The 22,425-nt window shown below is 44.6% G+C and overlaps 1 protein-coding gene across 2 annotated transcripts in view; it reads left to right on the forward strand.

Moving 5' to 3' along the window:
• The first annotated feature begins 702 nt into the window (after window positions 1-702).
• LOC139375207 (copine-8-like) overlaps window positions 703-22,425 on the forward strand; it is an 80,676-nt gene continuing 58,953 nt past the window's right edge. Inside the window, exons 1-2 of one of the 2 annotated variants that reach the window (XM_071116794.1) lie at window positions 703-797; window positions 16,926-16,966. In XM_071116794.1, coding sequence (XP_070972895.1) covers window positions 703-797; window positions 16,926-16,966 — 136 coding nt within the window. The remainder of the gene's footprint in view (window positions 798-16,925; window positions 16,967-22,425) is intronic. The other variant, XM_071116803.1, reaches the window with a different exon arrangement.

A 22,425-nucleotide genomic window follows, 5' to 3' on the forward strand; every position in this document is an offset into this window, starting at 1 on the left:
ATTAGTTGTCTCTGATTGAGAATCATACTTAGGTAGCCTGGGTTTCACTGTTTGTTTGTGGGTGATTGTTCCTGTCTTTGTGTTTGCACCAGACAGGGCTGTTTTGAGTTCTCACGTTTCTTGTTTTTTCGTTAGTTTGTTCATGTATAGTGTCTTCATTAAAATACAATGAACAACCACCACGCTGCGCTTTGGTCCGCCTCTACTTCACAAGAAGAGAATCGTTACATGATGCCCTTGTAGTGTCAAAGAAATGTGTTCCTCGAGGATGTCTTTCTTTGTAATGTATTATCATTCAGTAGATACTTTCAAAGCATTATCAGGCTACAAATCCTTATGTTAATTTATCCAATAAAGCATTTGCAATGGCTGCCTAAAAACATTAGCACAGTAGCCTTTAGGCCTCCTATAATGTGTTATCTTTTTTATTTTTCTAATTTTATTTCTGCAAGTGTTTAGGCTGACCTTGTGAGCTTCCCACCCTCCGCACTATCACCCATATAATAGGCTAGTACCTCGTTCTCAGCTCTGCATCCTAGAATGAGATGAATCTTTCAACAGTCACACATGACGCTGGGCTGTTGTGGGCAACACTCCTCTCGCTTCCTCATGCAACCGCGACCCTAAGCAGCGCACCGTTTTAACGGTTGCTTCCTTCTTTTATACGACCGAAAAAGGACTGTTTAACGGGAGATTTCGACGATGAGTAGCTTTATGAATATGGCGTGTATTGGAGACTTTGACCCGTTCACCGCTGCCATTCCCGCCACCAAAGTTGAGCTCACTGTGTCGTGTCGGTGAGTAGGCTAGATGGGCTCTTTCAGCATTCCTTCACATTGCTATTAAGTGGAATCGGAATGCTTGCAGTTTAAGACTATGGAGAACGGTGCTTATAATGATTGGCGTACTGCAAAAATATAAATAGTTTAGTGTCTAAAATTAGTCAAGTTTTCAATATATTTCCATCAAGCATTCTAGCACTAACAATTCATTTTATTTTATGTGGCCAGAAAACAAACGTCTGTTAATCATTAACCAAATGATAAACATTTCAATATATCTGTCAGTTTGACCATTATCATTATTGCTTTATAGGTTTATCAATCAAGGTAACATTTGAGGAATGTTTAAATCAAGTTTATGACCGTAGAACAACGTGGTTTTTAGTGTTTCCAAACGCGAAAGCTCTCGGGCTTCCCTTTGGGCTCCAATTAACTAAACAAACCGCCGTCCAGAAAATGGATGATGCAACTGAGATAATTTATGGATGCTTTAACTGCATCTCCCCGGAGAGATGTGACTTCCAGTCAGACACAAGTACAACTGGAGCCGCATCTGGCTGGCTCGGGCTCCATGTTGCGTAAGAGCCACGCGCCTCCTTCAGCCTGGGGTCCTCGCGGAGTTCCTTCTACCAGAATGAGGTGATGCTTCCGCGGCTGGTTGGTCACACGGTCAGTCACAAGACTCACTGTGGACATCATTTAACATACACACACGGGAATTCTCTGAGTGGGAGTGGCTGCACGGTGCACATGAGACGGTCTCTGTCCACTCATGTGGTGCTGAACTTCCGAATTCGGATTCACATTCTGTCGCTTTCCGCTTCAATGGTGCTGAATAGCAGATCGCCATTACAGCTTGTTTCTTTAAGCCAAACTGACCTTTTATTCTGCCTATGTTTATTCTTGTGGCGGTGTATAGAATGGATAAATAGCCTACGTAGTTATAAGGTTGTTTTGGATGTATTTTTAAAGGGAATGCGGTTGCTATGCTCTTTGTGGTGACTTAATTGAGAGGGGTTGTAAATTTTGATACTGTCTATTTTCTATGTATGTTGAAGTGTATACTGTATGACATTGTTTACAGTCATATACGATGGTTTATAGCTGGGTCTTAATGATGATGATAGTTATCTCAGGACTCCTATGACCACCCCTTAAAGTTTTGACATAGAATGGTAATGGGTTAAGTCCTTCAAGGGGACCTTTCAGTCAATTAACCCACAATCATCAGCATGCCATGCAGTGTAGTGAAGCAGAACAGAGAATGGATACATTGATTAGTTCAGACGCAATTACTGTAAGACGTCAATGTACTGACATGCATGTGTAACTGATAGATGCACACACACACACACACACACACACACACACACACACACACACACACACACACACACACACACACGCACACTACATGTTAATGTTTTTAAATGTATGTAAATTGTAAAGTATGTTGTCTGTAATGCCTTTTTCGTTATGTGTAGGACCCCAGTAATAATAGCAGACGCCATTGGGGATCCTGATAAAATACAAATCTGAAACATATCTCCAATCTGCTGCCACAGCAGCCAACCCTGGCCGTGACAATCATGATTTTGGCTGCGTTCCACACGGCACCCTATTTCCTATGTACCGTTTACCAGGGCCCATAGCGTGCCATTTGGGACACAAACTTATAGTTGATTCATGAGGGACTATCACCCTTGATCACCACCGCCCAGTAATATAGTTGGCGTCGTGTGTCTAGATATGTGCTCAAGAGGCTTGCGGCTTCGGGGCCGTAAGGATCAAAAGAGCTTTGATTATTTATTCTGAAATGTTTCCTAAGAAGTGGCACATGCCCCCTCTGATGTATCCACTTGTATTTTTAAACAGTATTTTCAGTGTACAAAGATATAGCCTAGTTTCCTTTATGCATAATTCATTCAAATATGTCAGTCAGTGTCCTTTCAAAAAAAAGGAGGTGCATGATGTCTCCGTAAGAGAGATTTCTGTTTTGAAAGTGTCCACTTGAGAAAGTGTTAGCCTAGATTGGGATGCTGTCATCTGGATGGTCTGAGCTGCAGGAGGGAGACAGTCTTATTATGGGAGACCTTTGGGCAGACAAGAAGCAGAAAGGGTATGAAAGGGTATCCTATTGAAGAATTGACATGTTGTGATGTGGCTGTATTGAGCAGGGATCCCAACCTTCAGGGACTTCAGAGCTGCTGGGTCAATATGTCACCATGGGTAGGAATGAATGGAGACACTCCCTGTCTCCTAATCTATGCGTACTGTGAATTTCTCTCTGTACAGAATACACCTACAATTTAGAAGCAGCACTATTCTACAGTGGTCATTTTGATAGTTGGTGCAGATTTAGAAAGGAGCAGTTTTTCTATGTCTCATCAAATCAGGTTGTCTTAGAGTAGGCTCTGACAGCGAGAGTCTTGAGAATAGGCCTACTAAAGGTTTAACTATTCAGTGTGTGGTTTACTCTTTACACGTGAGCATTATTGGAATCATACATTGACTCTTGGGGGTGAGATATCAATATTGACGTCAGTATCTGACAATTGTGGGAGGGCCCACATTGCTATTTCAATTCTTATATACAGGCCTATCAGGAATCAAGCTAAGACCCAAGTGCTGACTGTGTGAAGTAACAATGTTTATTGTAACAGTGGCAGGCAAACGACAGGTCAAGGCAGGCAGGGGTTGGTAATCCAGAGTAGAGGCCAAGGTACAAAACGGCAGACAGGCTCAGGTCAGGCAGAGGTCGAGGCCAAGGTCAAAAACCAGGAGGCAGAGAAAAAGAGACTGGGGAAAAACAGGAGCAGAGACAAAAAACTGGTTGACTTGGACAAACAAGACACTGGAGCCAAGAGAATCCCAATACCACGGGAACCTGCAGAGACTTAACCAGCAGGAATTGGATCGTCTCGTTGTGGTTCCCCGACACTCGTAGGTTGACGGGGGTGGTCTGGTGCGTGACCCGGCCAATAGAGCGCCCGTCCAGCACTCTAACTCCCATGGGAATGGAGAGGGGTTGACTACCTCGGACGCCTGTTTAACAGCCATGAGACTCATATCGCCTCCGAGTCGATGAGTACCTGGAGAGACTTGAACTGGTCGCCCCACAGCAGGGTGGCATGGAGTGTACTCACCCAACAAATGAGATATGTCTCTTGAAGGGTTGATGGCGTTGCTACCAGCCGGGTTACAGAGGGGCTGGGAGGTTACCGTCGTGGTCGTGTGCCTAGTAGGCAACCCACGGAATTTCTCACGCAATGCGTCCAATGCTAGGACTTGATGTTCTGCCACGGACTGGAACCCTTCCATCAGACCACGAAGCAACTCCTCATGCCTACCAATGGTGGATCCTTGGGAGGAGATGGCGTTGCGGAGGTGGTCCAAGTCTGCTGGGTCAGTCATGGCCAGTTTGTACTATCAGGAATCAAGGTAGACTGTGTGAAGTAACAATGTTTATTGTAACCACCGGGGCAGGCAAACGACAGGTTAAGGCAGGCAGGCAGGGGTCGATAATCCAGAGTAGGGCCAAGGTACAGGACGGCAGACAGGCAGAGGTCGAGGCCAAGGTCAAAAAACAGGAGGACGAGAAAAAGAGAAGATTGGGGGAAAACCAGGAGCAGAGACAAAACGCTGGTTGACTTGAACAAACTGGCACAGACAGACAGAAAACACAGGTATAAATACACAGGGGATAAGTGGTGAAGATGGGCGACACTTGGAGGGGGTGGAGACAAGCACAAGGACAGGTGAAACAGATCAGGATGTGACAAGGCCCTTGTTTTGTCATAGAGGTGTCATAGAGGTGCCCAGGTCCCCTAGTCGTTGCAATTTGCCAGTGAGATAATAGACCTGAGCAAAACATTAACACTGCCGGATGTAATGTAAAGGCCAACATTTTTTAAATGGTACAAGACCCAGAGAATAGAGGCTCCGGGGGCCTAAATCACACAAGAGCTGGATCATATGTAGGTGTAGAATCTTAATTTGATCACCCTGTTGTTGCAGGAACTGTCCTGCAGTTTTGGGGATTTTGTGTTGTAGATATGTGGTAGTTGAGTAGGGGCTTGAGGGCACACAGTTAGTGTGTTGGGAAATCTGTTATGAATGTATTGTAATGTTTTGGGAATCCATAATAACCCCCAGGAAGAGTAGTGGCTGCCTTGACAAGAACTAATGGGGATCCATAATAAACCCCAGGAAGAGTAGTGGCTGCCTTGACAAGAACTAATGGGGATCCATAATAAACCCCAGGAAGAGTAGTGGCTGCCTTGACAAGAACTAATGGGGATCCATAATAAACCCCAGGAAGAGTAGTGGCTGCCTTGACAAGAACTAATGGGGATCCATAATAAACCCCAGGAAGAGTAGTGGCTGCCTTGACAAGAACTAATGGGTATCCATAATAAACCCCAGGAAGAGTAGCTGCTGCCTTGACAAGAACTAATGGGGATCCATAATAAACCCCAGGAAGAGTAGCTGGTGCCTTGGCAGGAACTAATGGGGATCCATAATAAACCCCAGGAAGAGTAGTGGCTGCCTTGGCAGGAACTAATGGGGATCCATAATAAACCCCAGGAAGAGTAGTGGCTGCCTTGACAGGAACTAATGGGGATCCATAATAAACCACAGGAAGAGTAGTGGCTGCCTTGACAAGAACTAATGGGGATCCATAATAAACCCCAGGAAGAGTAGTGGCTGCCTTGACAAGAACTAATGGGGATCCATAATAAACCCCAGGAAGAGTAGTGGCTGCCTTGACAAGAACTAATGGGTATCCATAATAACCCCCAGGAAGAGTAGTGGCTGCCTTGACAAGAACTAATGGGGATCCATAATAAACCCCAGGAAGAGTAGTGGCTGCCTTGACAAGAACTAATGGGGATCCATAATAACCCCCAGGAAGAGTAGTGGCTGTCTTGACAATAACTAATGGGGATCCATAATAAACCCCAGGAAGAGTAGTGGCTGCCTTGACAAGAACTAATGGGGATCCATAATAAACCCCAGGAAGAGTAGTGGCTGCCTTGACAAGAACTAATGGGGATCCATAATAAACCCCAGGAAGAGTAGTGGCTGCCTTGACAAGAACTAATGGGGATCCGTAATAAACCCCAGGAAGAGTAGTGGCTGCCTTGACAAGAACTAATGGGGATCCATAATAAACCCCAGGAAGAGTAGTGGCTGTCTTGACAAGAACTAATGGGGATCCATAATAAACCCCAGGAAGAGTAGTGGCTGCCTTGACAAGAACTAATGGGGATCCATAATAAACCCCAGGAAGAGTAGTGGCTGCCTTGACAAGAACTAATGGGGATCCATAATAAATACTCACACCACTCCCAGATAGTCCTAACAAAATTTGCAAAGAAGGCATTGTTTCTTTTTGACCATTTGAATTGAAAACAATCACAGTAAGGTACTTCATTGTTACCCAGAAATAATTTGATATTGAGATGATGGCTGCATTGGACCTTTCATTTATGTTATAGTTCATACAATAGTTCACATTTCTTGTTGCTGCAGGATTACTTATTGTTGTGAGAAAATTATCAAATTAAGATCCCTCATCTGTAGGACAGATGCAGAGAAAGATGACGGTGGTGTCCAGGGTAACAGTGAAGTAGCAGGACTATAAAGTTAGGTGAGTGGCACGGGGCCAGAACCCCTACCCCAGGGGTCACACTTAGTGACTAGGTTAATGAGCTTTTCAAAAGGGCCATTTGGTCTCATTAAGGCCCCACCAGCCTTGTGATTATAACCATTTACTTGAGAGAAAGGACAGCGGGCTGTTTCTGTCTGTCTTCAACTTGCTCCCCAAATTGCATTGTGCAAGTTTTACAAAATCATTTCGAGAAAACTCCTTGAGCAGTGTGCTATTGTCAGCGTCAGCGGTGTATAGGTGAGGACTGAGTCAAGCGCAGGAAACAGAACTGAGTAAAAAATAACGTACTTTACTCGGGGAAAATAAACAGTACAATAAATCCACGTAGGGATCACAAACCCTAACACGCAAGACTAACACTTAACAGGAACAATCAAGCACAACACATACTGGGAACTAGAGGGTTAAATAGGGAAATAATAATAACCTAATGGGAACCAGGTGTGTACACTCAAGACATAACAAATGGAAACAGAAACATGGATCTGTAGCAGCTAGAAAGCCGGTGACGACGAGCGCCGAACGCGGCCCGAACAAAGAGATGCACCAACTTCGGTGGAAGTCGTGACAGCTATACAGTGGCGTGAGAAGGTATTCACGTCTTGACTTTGTCCACATTTTGTTGTGTTACAGCCTGAATTTAAAATGTATTAAATTGAGATTGGTGGCCACTGGCCTGCACACAATACCCCATAATGTTTTCTAAATGTTTACAAATTAATTAAAAATGACAAGCTGAAATATCTTGAGTCAATAAGTAATTAAGTAATAAGTTCAGTAGTAATATGGACTCACTCTGTGTGCAATAATAGTGTTTAACATAATTTTTGAATGACTAACTCATCGCTGTACCCCACACATACACTTGTTTGTAAGGTCCCTCAGTCAAGCAGTGAATTTCAAACACAGATTCAGCTACAAAGACCAGGGAGATTTTACCCATCTACCAATAGGGGCATCTATTGGTAGAAGGGTAAATATAATAAAGCAGACATTGACTATCCCTTTGAGCATGGTGAAGTTATTAAGTACACTTTGGATGGTGTATCAATACACCTAGTCACTACAAAGAGACAGGCGTCCTTCCTAACTCAGTTGCCGGAGAAGAAGGAAACCACTCGGGGATTTCACCATGAGGCCAATGGTGACTTTAAAACAGTTACGGAGTTTAATGGCTGTGATAGGAGAAAACTGAGGATGGATCAACAACTTTGTAGTGACTCCACAATACTTACCTAATTGACAGCGTGAAAAGAATGAAGCCTGTCCAGAATAAAACATATTACAAAACATCTATCCTGTTTGCAACAAGGCACTAATACTGCAAAACATTTGGCAAAGCAATACACTTTTTGTTCTGAATACAAAGTGTCTGTTTGGGGCAAATCCAATACAACACATTACTGAGTACCACTCTCCACATTTTCAGCCACAGTGGTGGCTGCATTATGTTATGGGTATGCTCTTAATCGTTATAAAGAACTGGGGGTTAAGCACAGGCAAAATCCTACAGGAAAACCTTGTTCAGTCTGCTTTCCACCAGATACTGGGAAATAAATTCAATAACCTAAAACACAAGCCCATATCTACACTGGTGTTGCTTACCAAGAAAACAGTGAATGTTCCTGAGTGGCCAAGTTACAGTTTTGCCTTAAATCTATACTGATCAAAAATATAAACTCAACATGCAACAGTTTTACTGAGTTACAGTTCATATAAGGAAATCAGTATATTGAAATCAATTCATTAGGCCCTAATCTATGTATTTCACATAACTGGGCAGGGGAGCAGCCATGGGTGGGCCTGGGAAGGCATAGGCCCACCCACTGGGAGCCAGGCCCAGCCAATCAGAATGAGTTTTTCCCCACAAAGGGCTTTATTACAGACATACATTCTCCTCAGTTTCATCAGTTGTCTGGGTGGCTGGTCTCAGATGATCCCGCAGATGAAGAAGCCAAAAGTGGAGGTCCTGGGCTGGTGTGGTTACACGTGGCATGTGGTTGTGAGGCCTGTTGGACGTACCATCAAATTCTCTAAAATGACATTGGAGGTGGCTTTTGGTAGAGAAATTAACATTCATTTCTCTGGCAACAGCTTTGGGGGACATTCCTGCAGTCAACATGCCAATTGCATGCTCCCTCAAAACTTGAGACATCTGTGGAATTGTGTTGTCTGACAAAACTGCACATTTTAGAGTGGCCGTTTATTGTTCCCAGCAAAAGGTTCACCTGTGTAATGATCATGCTGTTCAAACAGTTTATTGATATGCTACACCTGTCAGGTGGATTATCTTGGCAAAAGAGAAATGCTCACAAACAGGGATGTAAACAAATTTGTGCACATCATTTCAGAGAAATAAGCTTTTTGTGCATATGGAGCATTTCTGGCTCCTTTTATTTCAGCGCATGGCACTAGTTCTGCTCCTCTAGTTCCTGTGTTCTCGTTCTAGTGTTCTAGTGGTCTAGTTCTAGTGTTCTAGTTCTAATGTTCTTGTTCTAGTGCTCTAGTTCTAGTGCTCTAGTTCTATTGCTCTAGTTCTTGTGTTACAGTTCTAGTGTTTAAGTTCAGTGTTCTAGTTTTCTAGTTCTAGTGTTCTAGTTATAGTGTTCTTCCCTAGTTCTAGTCTTCTAGTTCTAGTGCTCTAGTTCTTGTGTTCTAGTTCTAGTGCTCAAGATCTTGGGTTCAAGTTCTAGTGCTCTAGTTCTAGTGCTCTAGTTCTAGTGCGCTAGTTCTTGTGTTCTAGTGTTCTAGTTCTAGTGTTCTAGTTCTAGTGTTCTAGTTATTGTGCTCTAGAACTAGTGTTCTAGTGTTCTAATTCTAGTGCTCTAGTTTTAGTGTTCTATTTCTAGTGTTCTAGTTTTCTAGTTTTCTATTTCTAGTGTTCCAGTTATTGTGTTCTAGTGTGCTAGTTCTAATGTTCTAGTATTCTACTTCTAGTGTTCTAGTTGTGCCCTAGTTCTAGTGTTCTTGTTCTAGTGCTCTAGATCTAGTGTTCTAGTTCTAGTGCTCTAGTACCTGTGTTCTAGTTCTAGTGTTATATTTCTAGTTTTCTAGTGTTCTAGTTCTAGGGTTCTAGTTCTACTGCTTTAGTTATAGTGTTCCAGTGTTCTAGTTCTATTATTCTACTAGTTATTGTGCCCTAGTTCCAGTGTTCTTGTTCTAGTGCTCTAGATCTAGTGTTCTAGTGATCTAGTTCTTGTGTTCTAGTTCTAGTGCTCTAGTTCTAGTGTTCTAGTGTTCTAGTTCTAGTGTTCTAGTTCTAGTGTTCTAGATCTAGTGTTTTAGTTCTAGTGCTCTAGTTTTTGTGTTATAGTGCTCTAGTTCAAGTGTCCTAGTGCTCTAGTTGTAATGTTCTAGTTGTAGTGTTCTATTTGTCTTTTTCTAGTGCTCTAGTTTCAGTGTTCTAGTTATCATGCTCTGGTTCTAGTGTTGTAGTTCTAGTGCTCTAGTACCCGTGTTCCAGTTTAAGTGTTATATTTCTAGTTTTCTAGTGTTCTAGTTCTAGGGTTCTAGTTTTACTGCTTTAGTTCTAGTGTTCTAGTTCCAGTGCTGTAGTTCTAGCGTTCTAGTGCTCTAGTTCTAGTTTTTTAGTTGTGGTGTTCTAGTTTTCTAGCTTTAGTGTTCTAGTTCTTGTAACCTCGTTCTAGTACACTAGTTCTAGAGCTCAAGTTCTTGTGTTCAATTTCTAGTGTCCTAATTATTTTGTTCTAGTTCTAGTGTTCTAGTTCTTGTGTTATAGTTTTCTAGTTATAGTGTTCTTGTTCTATATTTTTTATTCTAGTGCCCAATTTCTAGTGTTCAGTTTCTAGTGTTCTAGTTCTTGTGTTTTAGTTGTAGTTCTCTAGCTATAGTTCTAGTGCTCTAGTTCTAGTGTTCCGGTGTTCTAGTTCTAGTGCTCTAATTCTAGTGTTCTAGTGTTCTAGTTCTAGTGTTCTAGTTATTGTACCCTAGTTTTAGTCTTCTAGATCCAGGGCACTAGATCTAGTGTTCTAGTTCCAGTGCTCTAGTTATTGTGTTCTAGTGTTCTAGTGTTCTAGTGCTAGTGCTCTAGATCTAGTGTTCTTATACTAGTTCCCTAGTTCTACTGCTCTAGTTCTAGTGTTCTAGTTCTAGTGCTCTAGTTCTAGTGTTCTAGTTGTAGAGTTCTAGATCTAGTGTTCGGGTTCTAGTGACCTAGTTCTAGTGCTCCATTTCTTGTGTTCTATTGCTAGTGCTCTAGTTCTTGTGTTCTAGTTCTAGTGTTCCAGTTCTTTTGTTCTAGTTCTAATGCCCTATTTCTTGTGTTTTAGTTCTAGTGCACTAGTTTTAGTGTTGTCGTAATAATAGTCTAGTTCCAGCATTCTAGTTCTAGTGCTCTGGTTCTTTTGTTCTAGTTCTAGTTCTAGTGTTGTAGTTATTGTGATCTAGTGTTCTATATCTAGTGCACTAGTTCTAGTGTTTTAGTGTTCTTGATCTTGTGTTATACATCTAGTTCTAGTGCTCTAGTTCTAGGTAGTTCTAGTGTTCTAGGGCTCTGGTTCTAGTGTTCTCATTCTTGTGCTCTAGTTCTAGTGTTCTAGTACTCTAGTTCTAGTGTTCTAGTGTTCTATGTCCAGTGTTCTAGTTCTAATGTTCTATTTCTAGTGCTCTAGTTATTGTATTTTAGTTATAGTGCCCTAGATTTAGTGTTCTAGTACTAGTGCCCTGGTTTTCCTCCTCTACTTCTAGTGTTCTACTTCTAGTGTTCTAGTTATAGTGCTCTAATTATTGTGTTTTAGTTCTAGTGCCCTAGATCTAGTTTTCCAGTACTAGCTCCCTTGTCCTACTGCTCTAGTTCTAGTGTTATGTTCTAGTTCTAGTGCTCTGGTTCTAGTTTTCTAGTTCTGGTGTTCTGGTTCTAGTGTTCTAGTTTTAGTAGTCCATTTTTTGTGTTATACTGCTAGTGCTCTAGTTATTGTGTTTTAGTGTTCTAGTTCCATTGTTCTAGTTCTAGTGCAAGTGCTCTAGTTCTAGTGCTCTATTTCTAATATTCTAGATCTAGTGTTATAATGTTCTAGTTCTTGTGCTATAGTTCTAATGTTCTAGCTCTATTTCTCTAATTCTAGTGCTCTAGAACTTGTTTTCTAGTTATAGAGTTCTAGTATTCTAGTTCTAGTTTTAGTGCTCCAGTTCTTGTGTTCTAGTTCTAGTCCTCTAGTCCCTGTGTTCTAGTTCTAGTGTTCTAGTTCTTGTGCTCTAGTGTTCTAGTTCTTGCATTCTAGTTCTAGTGTTCTAGCTCTAGTGCTCTGGTTCTGGGATTCTAGTTCTAGTCTTCTAGTTCTAGTGCTCTAGTTCTAGTGCTCTAGAACATTCTTGGGCTTGCTTTCCTTTTTTGTTTTCTTCTCAACCTCTAAAGGTAATAATATTTTATGCTGCCCTTTTTTGGGAATACTGTGTGTTCATGCTAGTCTGATCTCCAGTGTCATCTCAGGTGGAAGTTGTCCCCCTCAAATCACACAGCTTTATAGTCTGACTTTGGGAATGGCTTGTAGAATTGAATAGGTGACTGCTGCATGATGTAAGTGGTGGAATTTCAAATGTAATTCTGATGTCATGCTAGTTTACTGTGCTCGTAAATGTTTGATGAACGGCGAGGAGTCACTCTGTGCGGCCCACCTGAAATTCCTGGACTACCCGTGGTTTGTGGGGGGAAGGAAGGGCTTTTAAAAATATTTCCACTGAATGAACAGTCAGAGAGAGGCCGCTGGCCTTGGGCACACGTGAAGCAGCTGGAACAGAGGAGCCCACACACACTCTCTTCCTCTCTCTCCCTCTCTCTCTCCCTCTCTCTTTCCCTCTCTCCCTCTCCCTCTCTCTCTCCCTCTCTCTCTCCCTCTCTCTTTCCCTCTCTCCCTCTCCCTCTCTCCCTCCCTCTCTCTCTCTCTCTCTCTCTCTCCCTCTCTCTTTCCCTCTCTCCCTCTCCCTCCCTCCCTCTCTCTCTCCCTCTTTCTCTCCCTATCTCCCTCTCTCCTCCCTCCCTCTCTCTCCCCCTTTCTCTCTCTCTCTCTCTCTCTCTCTCGCTCACTCTCCCATCACACACCTCTACCATCACACACCACTCCCATCACAGACCACTCCCATCACAGACCTCTCCCATCACGGACCTCTCCCATCACAGACCTCTACCATCACAGACCACTCCCATCACAGACCTCTCCCATCACACACCTCTCCCATCACACACCTCTACCATCACACACCTCTCCCATCACACACCTCTCCCATCACAGACCTCTCCCATCACACACCTCTACCATCACACACCTCTCCCATCACACACCTCTACCATCACACACCTCTACCATCACAGACCTCTCCCATCACAGACCTCTACCATCACAGACCTCTCCCATCACACACCTCTACCATCACACACCTCTCCCATCACACACCTCTCCCATCGCACACCTCTACCATCACACACCTCTCCCATCACACACCTCTACCATCACACACCTCTCCCATCACACACCTCTACCATCACACACCTCTCCCATCACACACCTCTCCCATCACAGACCTCTATCATCACAGACCTCTCCCATCACAGACCTCTCCCATCACAGACCTCTCCCATCACAGACCTCTACCATCACAGACCACTCCCATCACAGACCTCTCCCATCACACACCTCTCCCATCACACACCTCTCCCATCACACACCTCTCCCATCACACACCTCTACCAACACACACCTCTCCCATCACACACCTCTCCCATCACAGACCTCTCCCATCACACATCTCTACCATCACACACCTCTCCCATCACAAACCTCTACCATCACACACCTCTCCCATCACACACCTTTACCATCACACACCTCTACCATCACAGACCTCTACCATCACAGACCTCTACCATCACAGACCTCTACCATCACAGACCTCTACCATTCCACACCTCTACCATCACACACCTCTCCCATCACACACCTCTCCCATCACACACCTCTCCCATCACACACCTCTCCCATCACACACCTCTACCATCACACACCTCTACCATCACACACCTCTACCATCACACACCTCTCCCATCACACACCTCTACCATCACACACCCCTTCCTCCCAGACCCAGAGTTGTCTCCACTCTCCTGTCTTCTCCACTCTCCTGTCTTCTCCACTCTCCAGTCGTCTCCACTCTCCAGTCGTCTCCAGTCGTCTCCACTCTCCAGTCGTCTCCACTCTCCTGTATTCTCCACTCTCCAGTCGTCTCCACTCTCCTGTCTTCTCCACTCTCCAGTCGTCTCCACTCTCCAGTCGTCTCCACTCTCCAGTCGTCTCCACTCTCCTGTCTTCACCACTCTCCAGTCGTATCCACTCTCCTGTCTTCTCCACTCTCCAGTCGTCTCCACTCTCCAGTCGTCTCCACTCTCCAGTCGTCTCCACTCTCCAGTCGTCTCCACTCTCCTGTCTTCTCCACTCTCCAGTCGTATCCACTCTCCAGTCGTCTCCACTCTCCAGTCGTCTCCACTCTCCAGTCGTCTCCACTCTCCAGTCGTCTCCACTCTCCACTCATTACACACATTTGATGTGAACAGCCCAATTCTATCTCTTATTATCACTTCTATATGGTTTCAGCCAACTAATTGGCTAGTGTAGCTCTGCTCTGACAGAGGCATGCAGCGGTCAGCCAGACCGACGTAGTGTGATACCATCTGGGGCAGGCTGGGATCAGCACAACATGGGTGGCTGATCTAGATACATCACTAACGATCAACACCCAAAGACACTTGCTGCACTTGGCTGCCTTGTCACAGAACGAATGCTGTGCGGTGCCCCCCTGGCTAGCATGATAGCGAAAACCAAACCCCCTCTCTCTCTCTCTGTCTCTCTGTCTCTCTGCGTGTCTAGTGGTCTGTAGATGCCTGCCTGATGGACAACTATTTTTCTTCTATTCTCTTAAATAAGTCAGAGTTTCACAGCTCAGAGCTTCAACAAAACAGAGCATGAAAGGTTGATGGAGTTGAATGTATTATCTGGGTTTTGGGTTTTCTCAGGCTCTTTTCTGTGTTTGACCTGGACTCACCACCTGGTGCAGCACAGTGTGGCATACAGTGCTGTTAGAAACTAAACAGAGTAACAGATCCCCTCTCTTGCTGCTGCTAACGTATTACACACACAAACACTGCTAACGTATTACACACACAAACACTGCTAACGTATTACACACACAAACACTGCTAACGTATTACACACACAAACACTGCTAACGTATTACACACACAAACACTGCTAACGTGCAACTGATGTTTTGTGTCGGGGCGGCACATAGCATGGTGTTGTGGTGGTGTTGTTGTGGTGTTGATGTGGTGTTGTGGTGTTGTGGTACGGTGTTGCAGTGTTGTTGTGGTGGTGTGGTGTTGTGGTGTGGTGCGGTGGTGTGGTGTTGTGGTGGTGTGGTGTTGTGGTGGTGTGGTGTTGCGGTGGTGTGGTGTTGTGGTGGTGTTGCGGTGGTGTTGTGATGTTGTAATGTTGTTGTGGTGTTGCGGTGGTGTGGTGATGATGTGGTGCGGTGTTGTGGTGATGTGGTGTGGTGTTGCGGTGGTGTTGTGGTGTGGTGTTGCGGTGGTGTTGTGATGTTGTAATGTTGTTGTGGTGGTGTGGTGTGGTGTTGCGGTGGTGTGGTGTTGCGGTGGTGCGGTGTTGTGAAGCTGGTGTGGTGGTGTTGTTGTGGTGGTGTGGTGTTGCGATGGTGTGGTGTTGCGGTGTTGTGGTGGTGGTGTGGTGTTGCGGTGGTGTTGTGGTGTTGCGGTGTTGTGGTGTTGTGGTGCGGTGTTGCAGTGTTGGTGTGGTGGTGTTGCGGTGTTGTGGTGTTGTAATCTGGCCCCCTGCTTGTTAACGGTGGGGTACCTCACTGGCTTGGAGCATCTGGTAGGAAATGGGACTTGTCTCTTCAGTGCATTATGACTCTTCTTGTATGATGAAATTTGATTACATCTTTAGTCTCTACCAAAGGAGTGTCAAAAAAACATTTATTTTTTTTCGCGAAATGGCAAAGGCTGTACTGGATGAATGGAAAAATCACTTGGTGAAATGGTAGTTAGGGTACATAATAATGACTATATAACTACCTAATAACATATTTAAAATAACTAATTTAAATATGGAATCCTTCATTGGGATATTGCAACAACAAAGAAGTTACTGCAAACAACCAACACAGTTTTTTTCCCATCTAACAATAGAACAGCAGAATTTTTACCAAGCCTGCCGGAGGCTCCTCCCCTCCGTTTTTACCAAGCCTGCTGGAGGCTCCTCCGTTTTTACCAAGCCTGCTGGAGGCTCCTCCGTTTTTACCAAGCCTGCTGGAGGCTCCTCCGTTTTTACCAAGCCTGCTGGAGGCTCCTCCCCTCCGTTTTTACCAAGCCTGCTGGAGGCTCCTCCCCTCCGTTTTTACCAAGCCTGCTGGAGGCTCCTCCCCTCCGTTTTTACCAAGCCTGCTGGAGGCTCCTCCCCTCCGTTTTTACCAAGCCTGCCGGAGGCTCCTCCCCTCCGTTTTTACCAAGCCTGCCGGAGGCTCCTCCCCTCCGTTTTTACCAAGCCTGCTGGAGGCTCCTCCCCTCCGTTTTTACCAAGCCTGCTGGAGGCTCCTCCCCTCCGTTTTTACCAAGCCTGCTGGAGGCTCCTCCCCTCCGTTTTTACCAAGCCTGCTGGAGGCTCCTCCCCTCCGTTTTTACCAAGCCTGCCGGAGGCTCCTCCCCTCCGTTTTTACCAAGCCTGCTGGAGGCTCCTCCCCTCCGTTTTTACCAAGCCTGCTGGAGGCTCCTCCCCTCCGTTTTTACCAAGCCTGCTGGAGGCTCCTCCCCTCCGTTTCTCCTCCATTTTTTTGTTTTTTGTTGTTGTTGTTGAATTTTACCCCTTTTTCTCCCCAATTTCATGGTGTCCAATTGTTTTTTAGTAGCTACTATCTTGTCTCATCGCTACAACTCCTGCACGGGCTCGGGAGAGACGAAGGTTGAAAGTCATGCGTCCTCCGATACACAAGAAGCCGCACTGCTTCTTAACACAGCGCACATCCAACCCGGAAGCCAGCCGCACCAATGTGTCGGAGGAAACACCTTGCACCTGGCAACCTTGGTTAGCGCGCACTGCGCTCGGCCCGCCACAGGAGTCACTGGTGTGCGATGAGACAAGGACATCCCTACCAGCCAAGACCTCCCTAACCCGGACGACGCTAGGCCAATTGTGCTTCGCCCCACGAACCTCCCGGTCGCGGCCGGTTACGACAGAGCCTGGGCGCGAACCCAGAGTCTCTGATGGCACAGCTGGCGCTGCAGTACAGCGCCCTTAACCACTGCACCACCCGGGAGGCCTGTTTCTCCTCCATTTCAACAACAAAACAATAACAAAGGTGCTGGGGTGAACATTGGCGCTGTTTCCCCTAATACAGATAACATCTTTCACAACGAATAATGTCTGTTTCTTTGCTTTCTTGTTTTACAGAAATCTCCTGGACAGAGACACATTCTCCAAATCAGACCCAAGTAAGATTGTCTTTTATACACGCATTTACACACACACACACACACACACACACACACACACACACACACACCACACTCTTATTCTCTCTTGTTTTCTCTGGCCCTCTCTCTTCCCCCTGTGAATCAGTGTGCATTTGCATATGCCAGATGTCGTATTTGTCATTGTAATCTCAACTCTGGCTCTACTTGACTGAGCAGAAACAGTCTGTCCTCGTGTACACCAGCCATAGGATTCCTCTGCTGCTTATTCCCTGCTGATTCTAGAAATCTTCAAAATCATGACATTTTAGTCATGTTTCTGGATTTTTGCCTAACCTTAACCAGCCATATCTGTCATAGTGTAATGGGATGTCTGTGGTGTGTAGATAAGTACATCCTTAAAATTAGGACATTTGGCCCTCTGAAGGAGATGTGGTCCGACTCAGCACAAGCAAGGAGGGAGGACTCTGATCCGAGAGGCCTACTGGCTGGTTGGCTTGCTAGAGGCTGGCTGGGCAGCTGGCTGGCTGGAGGCTAGCTGACTGGCTGGAGGCTGGTTAGCTGGGTGGCTGGCTGGCTGGCTGGCTTGCTGATGGCTGGCTGGCTGGCTGGCTGGCTGGCTGGCTGGCTGGCTTGCTGATGGCTGGCTGGCTGGCTGGCTGGCTGGCTGGCTGGCTGGCTGGCTGGCTGGCTGGCTGGCTGGCTGGCTGGCTGGAGGCTGGCTGACTGGCTGGCTGGAGGCTGTAGCATGTTTATCCAAGGAGGTACTTGTGCTGTGTCCATGTCTCTGATGTGCTGACGGTACTGACCCCAGTCTCACAGCATTATACCTCCTCAGCACTGCACTGCAAGCCAGGAGGCCCAAGACGCGCACACACACACACACACACACACACACACATACACACACACACACACACACACACACAAATGCACAGTCACAAACACACACACAAACACATGCACACCGGGTTGGGTAGGTTACTTACTAAATGTAATCTGTTACAGTTACTAGTTACTTGTCCAAAATTGTCACGAGTAACCTAACTTTTGGATTATCCAAACTCAGTAACGTAATCTAATTACTTTCAGTTACTTTTAGATTACTTTCTCTTAAGAAGCATACAAAGAAGACAAAAATGTATATTACCAATTGAACGACATCTTTTTAAGCAAGAAGGCACGAGGGGTTGTGGTATATGGCCAATTTATGCACTTATGCATCACGCAACGCGGAGTGCCTGGATACAGCCCTTAGCCGTGGTATATTGGCCATATACCACAAACCCCGAGGTGCCTTATTGCTATTATAAACTGCTTACCAACCTAATTAGAGCATTACAAATTCATGTTTTGTCATAACCATGGTATACAGTCTAATATACCACGGCCTTCAGCCAATCAGCATTCAGGGCTCGAACCACCCAGTTTATAATACCATATAAATCAATGTTAGAGTTTACATAGCTGGCCATGAATGGATGTTGCATTTTACTTCATGGGTTGGTTATGTAGTCTTGAGTGAGAAAGTTACAGACCCACTAATATCATACCCCCAAGACATGCTAACCTCTCGTCATTACAATATCAGGGGAGGTCAGCATTTTTGTTTTTTTGGGGGGGGGTGATATTTTTGATATTTTTGATACTTTCTCACTCATCGTTATTCACAATTCATTCAGGATTACCCCGTAATCCCGGTAGTGTAACATTTGATAAAATACTTTGTGAATTTCACCAGGTTCATATATTAATATAGTATGCTGATTTGTTATTATGCATGCCGGCATCCTGGGAATAGGGGAATGTGTACTTGCGTTTTGCCCTATCTGCTCATGCTCAAACCATTCTGATGCACTATGAGAGGTAGGGACGCTTTTTCTGTCATCTTCAGAAAAGTTAGATACCTTTAATCACAAAGTCATGACACAGTGTTTTGTTCATGAAAAATGTTGGATATTTAGATATTTAGAGTTTATTTAGAGTTCTGAATTCAACATGTGGTTACTAGCTAGCTAACGTATTGTATGTGCAAACGATGGTTAGCTCCTTGACTGAACCCAGTCCTTTGTATTGTGTGTCTGTTGTAGAAAGAGGCGATGATTGGCAGGACATATTTGTGCTCTACAAATGTATTTTCTTTTGTATGCAGGTATGTAGTTTTAACTACAGTGCCTTCGGAAAGTATCCAGAACCCTTTACTTTTTCCACATTTTGTTACGTCACAGACTTATTGTCAAATGTATTAAATAAAAAATGTTCCCCATCAATCTATACCCAATACCCCATAATGACAAAGCCAAAACAGGTTTTTTGATTTTTTTTCAAATATATTCAAAATAAAATGTAGGTATTCAGACCCTTTGCTGTGAGACTCTAAATTTAGCTCAGCTGTGTCCTGTTTACATTGATCATCCTTGAGCTGTTTCAACAATTTTATTGGAGTCCACCTGTGGTAAATTCAATTAATTGGACATGATTTTTAAAGGCACACACCTGTCTATATAAGGTCCTACAGATGACAGTGCATGTCAGAGCAAAAACCAAGCCATGAGTCGAAGGAATTGTCTGTAGAGTTCTGAGACAAGATTGTGTCGAGAAACAGATCTGGACAAGGGTACCAAAACATTTTTGCAGCATTGAAGGTCCCCAATAATATAATGGCCTCCATCATTCTTAAATGTAAGAAGTTTGGAACCACCAAGACTCTTCCTAGAGCTGGCCGCCTGGCCAAACTGAGCAATCGGTGGAGAAGGGCCTTGGTCAGGGAGGTGACCAAGAACCCAATGATCACTGACAGGGCTCCATAGTTCTACTGTGGAGATGAGAGAACCTTCCAGAAGGACCAACATCTCTGCAGCACACCACCAATCAGGTCTTTATGGTAGAGTGGCCAGACGGAAGCCACTCCTCAGTAAAAGGTACATGACAGCCCTCTTAGAATTTGCCAAAGGACCCCTAAAGTACTCTAAGACCACAAGATTCTCTGGTCTGATGAAACCAAGATTGAACTCTTTGGCCTGAATGCCAAGTGTCACATCTGGAGGAAACCTGGCACCATCCCTACTGTGAAGCATGGTGGTGGCAGCATCATGCTGTGGGGATGTTTTTTAGTGGCAGGGACTAGGAGACTAGTCAGGATTGAGGGAAAGATGAATGGAGCAAAGTACAGAGAGATCCTTGATGAAAACCTTCTCCAGATTGCTCATGATCTCAGACTAGGGCGAAGTTTCACCTTCCAACAGGACAACGACCCTAAGCACACAGCCAAGATAACGCAGGAGGGGCTTCGGGACAAGTCTCTGAATGTCCTGGAGTGGCCCAGCCAGAGCCTGGAACCCGATCGAACATCTCTGGAGAGACCTGGAAATAGCTGTGCAGGGACAGTCCCCATCCAACCTGACAGAGCTTGAGAGGATCTGCAGAGAAAAATGGGAGAAACTCTCCAAATACAGGTGTGCCAAGCTTGACGCGTCAAACCCAAGAAGACTAGAGGCTGTAATCGCTGTCAAAGGTGCTTCAACATAGTACTGAGTAAAGGGTCTGAATACTTATGTAAATGTGCTATTTTTATAAAAACGTGTTTTTGCTTTGTCATTATGGGGTATTGTGTGTAGATTGATGAGGATTTGTTTTGTTTTTATCCATTTTAAAACAAGGCTGTAGCGTATCAAAATGTGGAAAAAGTCAAGGGGCCACTGTCCTGATATTTTTGGAGCTCACTGTGTTAGCCTACTCTGTTGATGATTTTGTTGTCATGGACAACTGATTGGGCTCATTGCTTCCAGTTGAAAAATAAATGCTGCTCTCATGGAATGAAATATTTTGAGCACTACCGAAAAGTGCTATTTTTAATTAGAAAAATATATGCCGTAACCTGCATTTGCTATAGGACTATTGTTTAAGTTTTTGTTGGTGGAACTTTGATACCTCCATAATTTGCAGCTGTTTAAGTACATCAAAAGTGCGCAAGTTTGAGCATGTGATGTCCGTTTTTTTTATCAGCAGGAATTAGATTGAGCAATAAAAGCCTCTCTCGTGTTCTTCTTAAATGTAACTTGTTGTTGACAGTATGGACCACAATACCATGGAGATTAGAAGGGAGGAACTCCCTCAAAATGTTATTCCATAGACTGGGCTCCGCACTATGCAGCTGTTGCAAGAGCGCATTTTGTCACTGACTGTCCACTGGATGCAGAAACAATGATTGATAGGCAGCTTAAACTACCACATTATGTAAGGCACAAATAGCTAAATGAGAGAGCAGCAGTGTGATTCACATCAATGCGCTATGTAGATAACAATAATATGTGATATCCACTAGGCCACACCACTGCTGTTGTCCTTACCTCCAAGCGTTTAGTGAAAAGGGATAATCTTCAGATGTAGACAGCATTCACACCATTGGAAGACATACACTATATGGCCAAAAGTATTCGGAGACCCCATCAAATGAGTGGATTTGACTATTTCAGCCACATTCAGACAGCTGAACTCAACTGCATTACATGACGTTACATGACAGTACATTACAGTATATTACACTACATTACACTACATACACAAATAATAACCACAACAGCCAGCTGGAACCCTATTTGACCACGAAAACATGCATGCCCTGGCCACTGAGGTAACTACTAGAGAATGGGCATTTCTCCAGAGCTCTTTACGCTAGCATACATACAGAGCTAGTGAGGGCGGGCAGAGTAGAATCACTCTTGTTGATTCTATGGACAGAGGCCACTGAAGCCCTCTCAAGGGAAGTGATCACGGTCAGTCAGGTGGAATGGGGGCTCTGACCCCTCTGATTCTGATGAGGTGTATTTTGATATGAACATTTTAACACCCCTCTCCGTAGAGGGAATTGGCTCAGATTACAGTAGTTTGCGCCAGACTGTATTAAAACAGATGGTTTTGGGAATCTAAATCTGTGCGTGTGTGTGTATTTTTAAACAAAATACATTCATAGCTGTTTATTTTGGTCCATATATTTGGGTGTATAAGCCATCAACCGTATGATAGGTCCAACAGTCAATTTCATGCTCTTGTAAAGGTCTGGGTTGGGGTTCAGACCCAGGGCCTCAAGCTTAATGATGAGCTTGGAAGGTGTTGAATGCTGAGCTATAGTCAATGAACCGCATTCTGACATAGGTATTTCTCTTTGTAGTGCGATGGCGATTGCATCGTCTGTGGGTCTATTGGGGTCGGTAAGCAAATTGAAGTGGGTCTAGGGTGTCAGGTAGAGGTTATATGATCCTTAACTAGCCTCTCAAAGAACTTCATGATGACAGAAGTGAGTGCTACGGTGCTATAGTCATTTAGTTCAGTTACCTTTGCTTTCTTGGGTACAGGAACAATGGTGGACATCTTGAAGCATGTGGGACAGCAAACTGGGATAGGGAGAGATTGAATATGTCCGTAAACACTCCAACCAGCTGGTCTGCGCATGCTCTGAGGATGCGGCTAGAGTTGCTGTC

This window comes from Oncorhynchus clarkii, chromosome 2 (genome assembly GCF_045791955.1).
Source record: "Oncorhynchus clarkii lewisi isolate Uvic-CL-2024 chromosome 2, UVic_Ocla_1.0, whole genome shotgun sequence".
Classification (NCBI taxonomy): domain Eukaryota; kingdom Metazoa; phylum Chordata; class Actinopteri; order Salmoniformes; family Salmonidae; genus Oncorhynchus; species Oncorhynchus clarkii.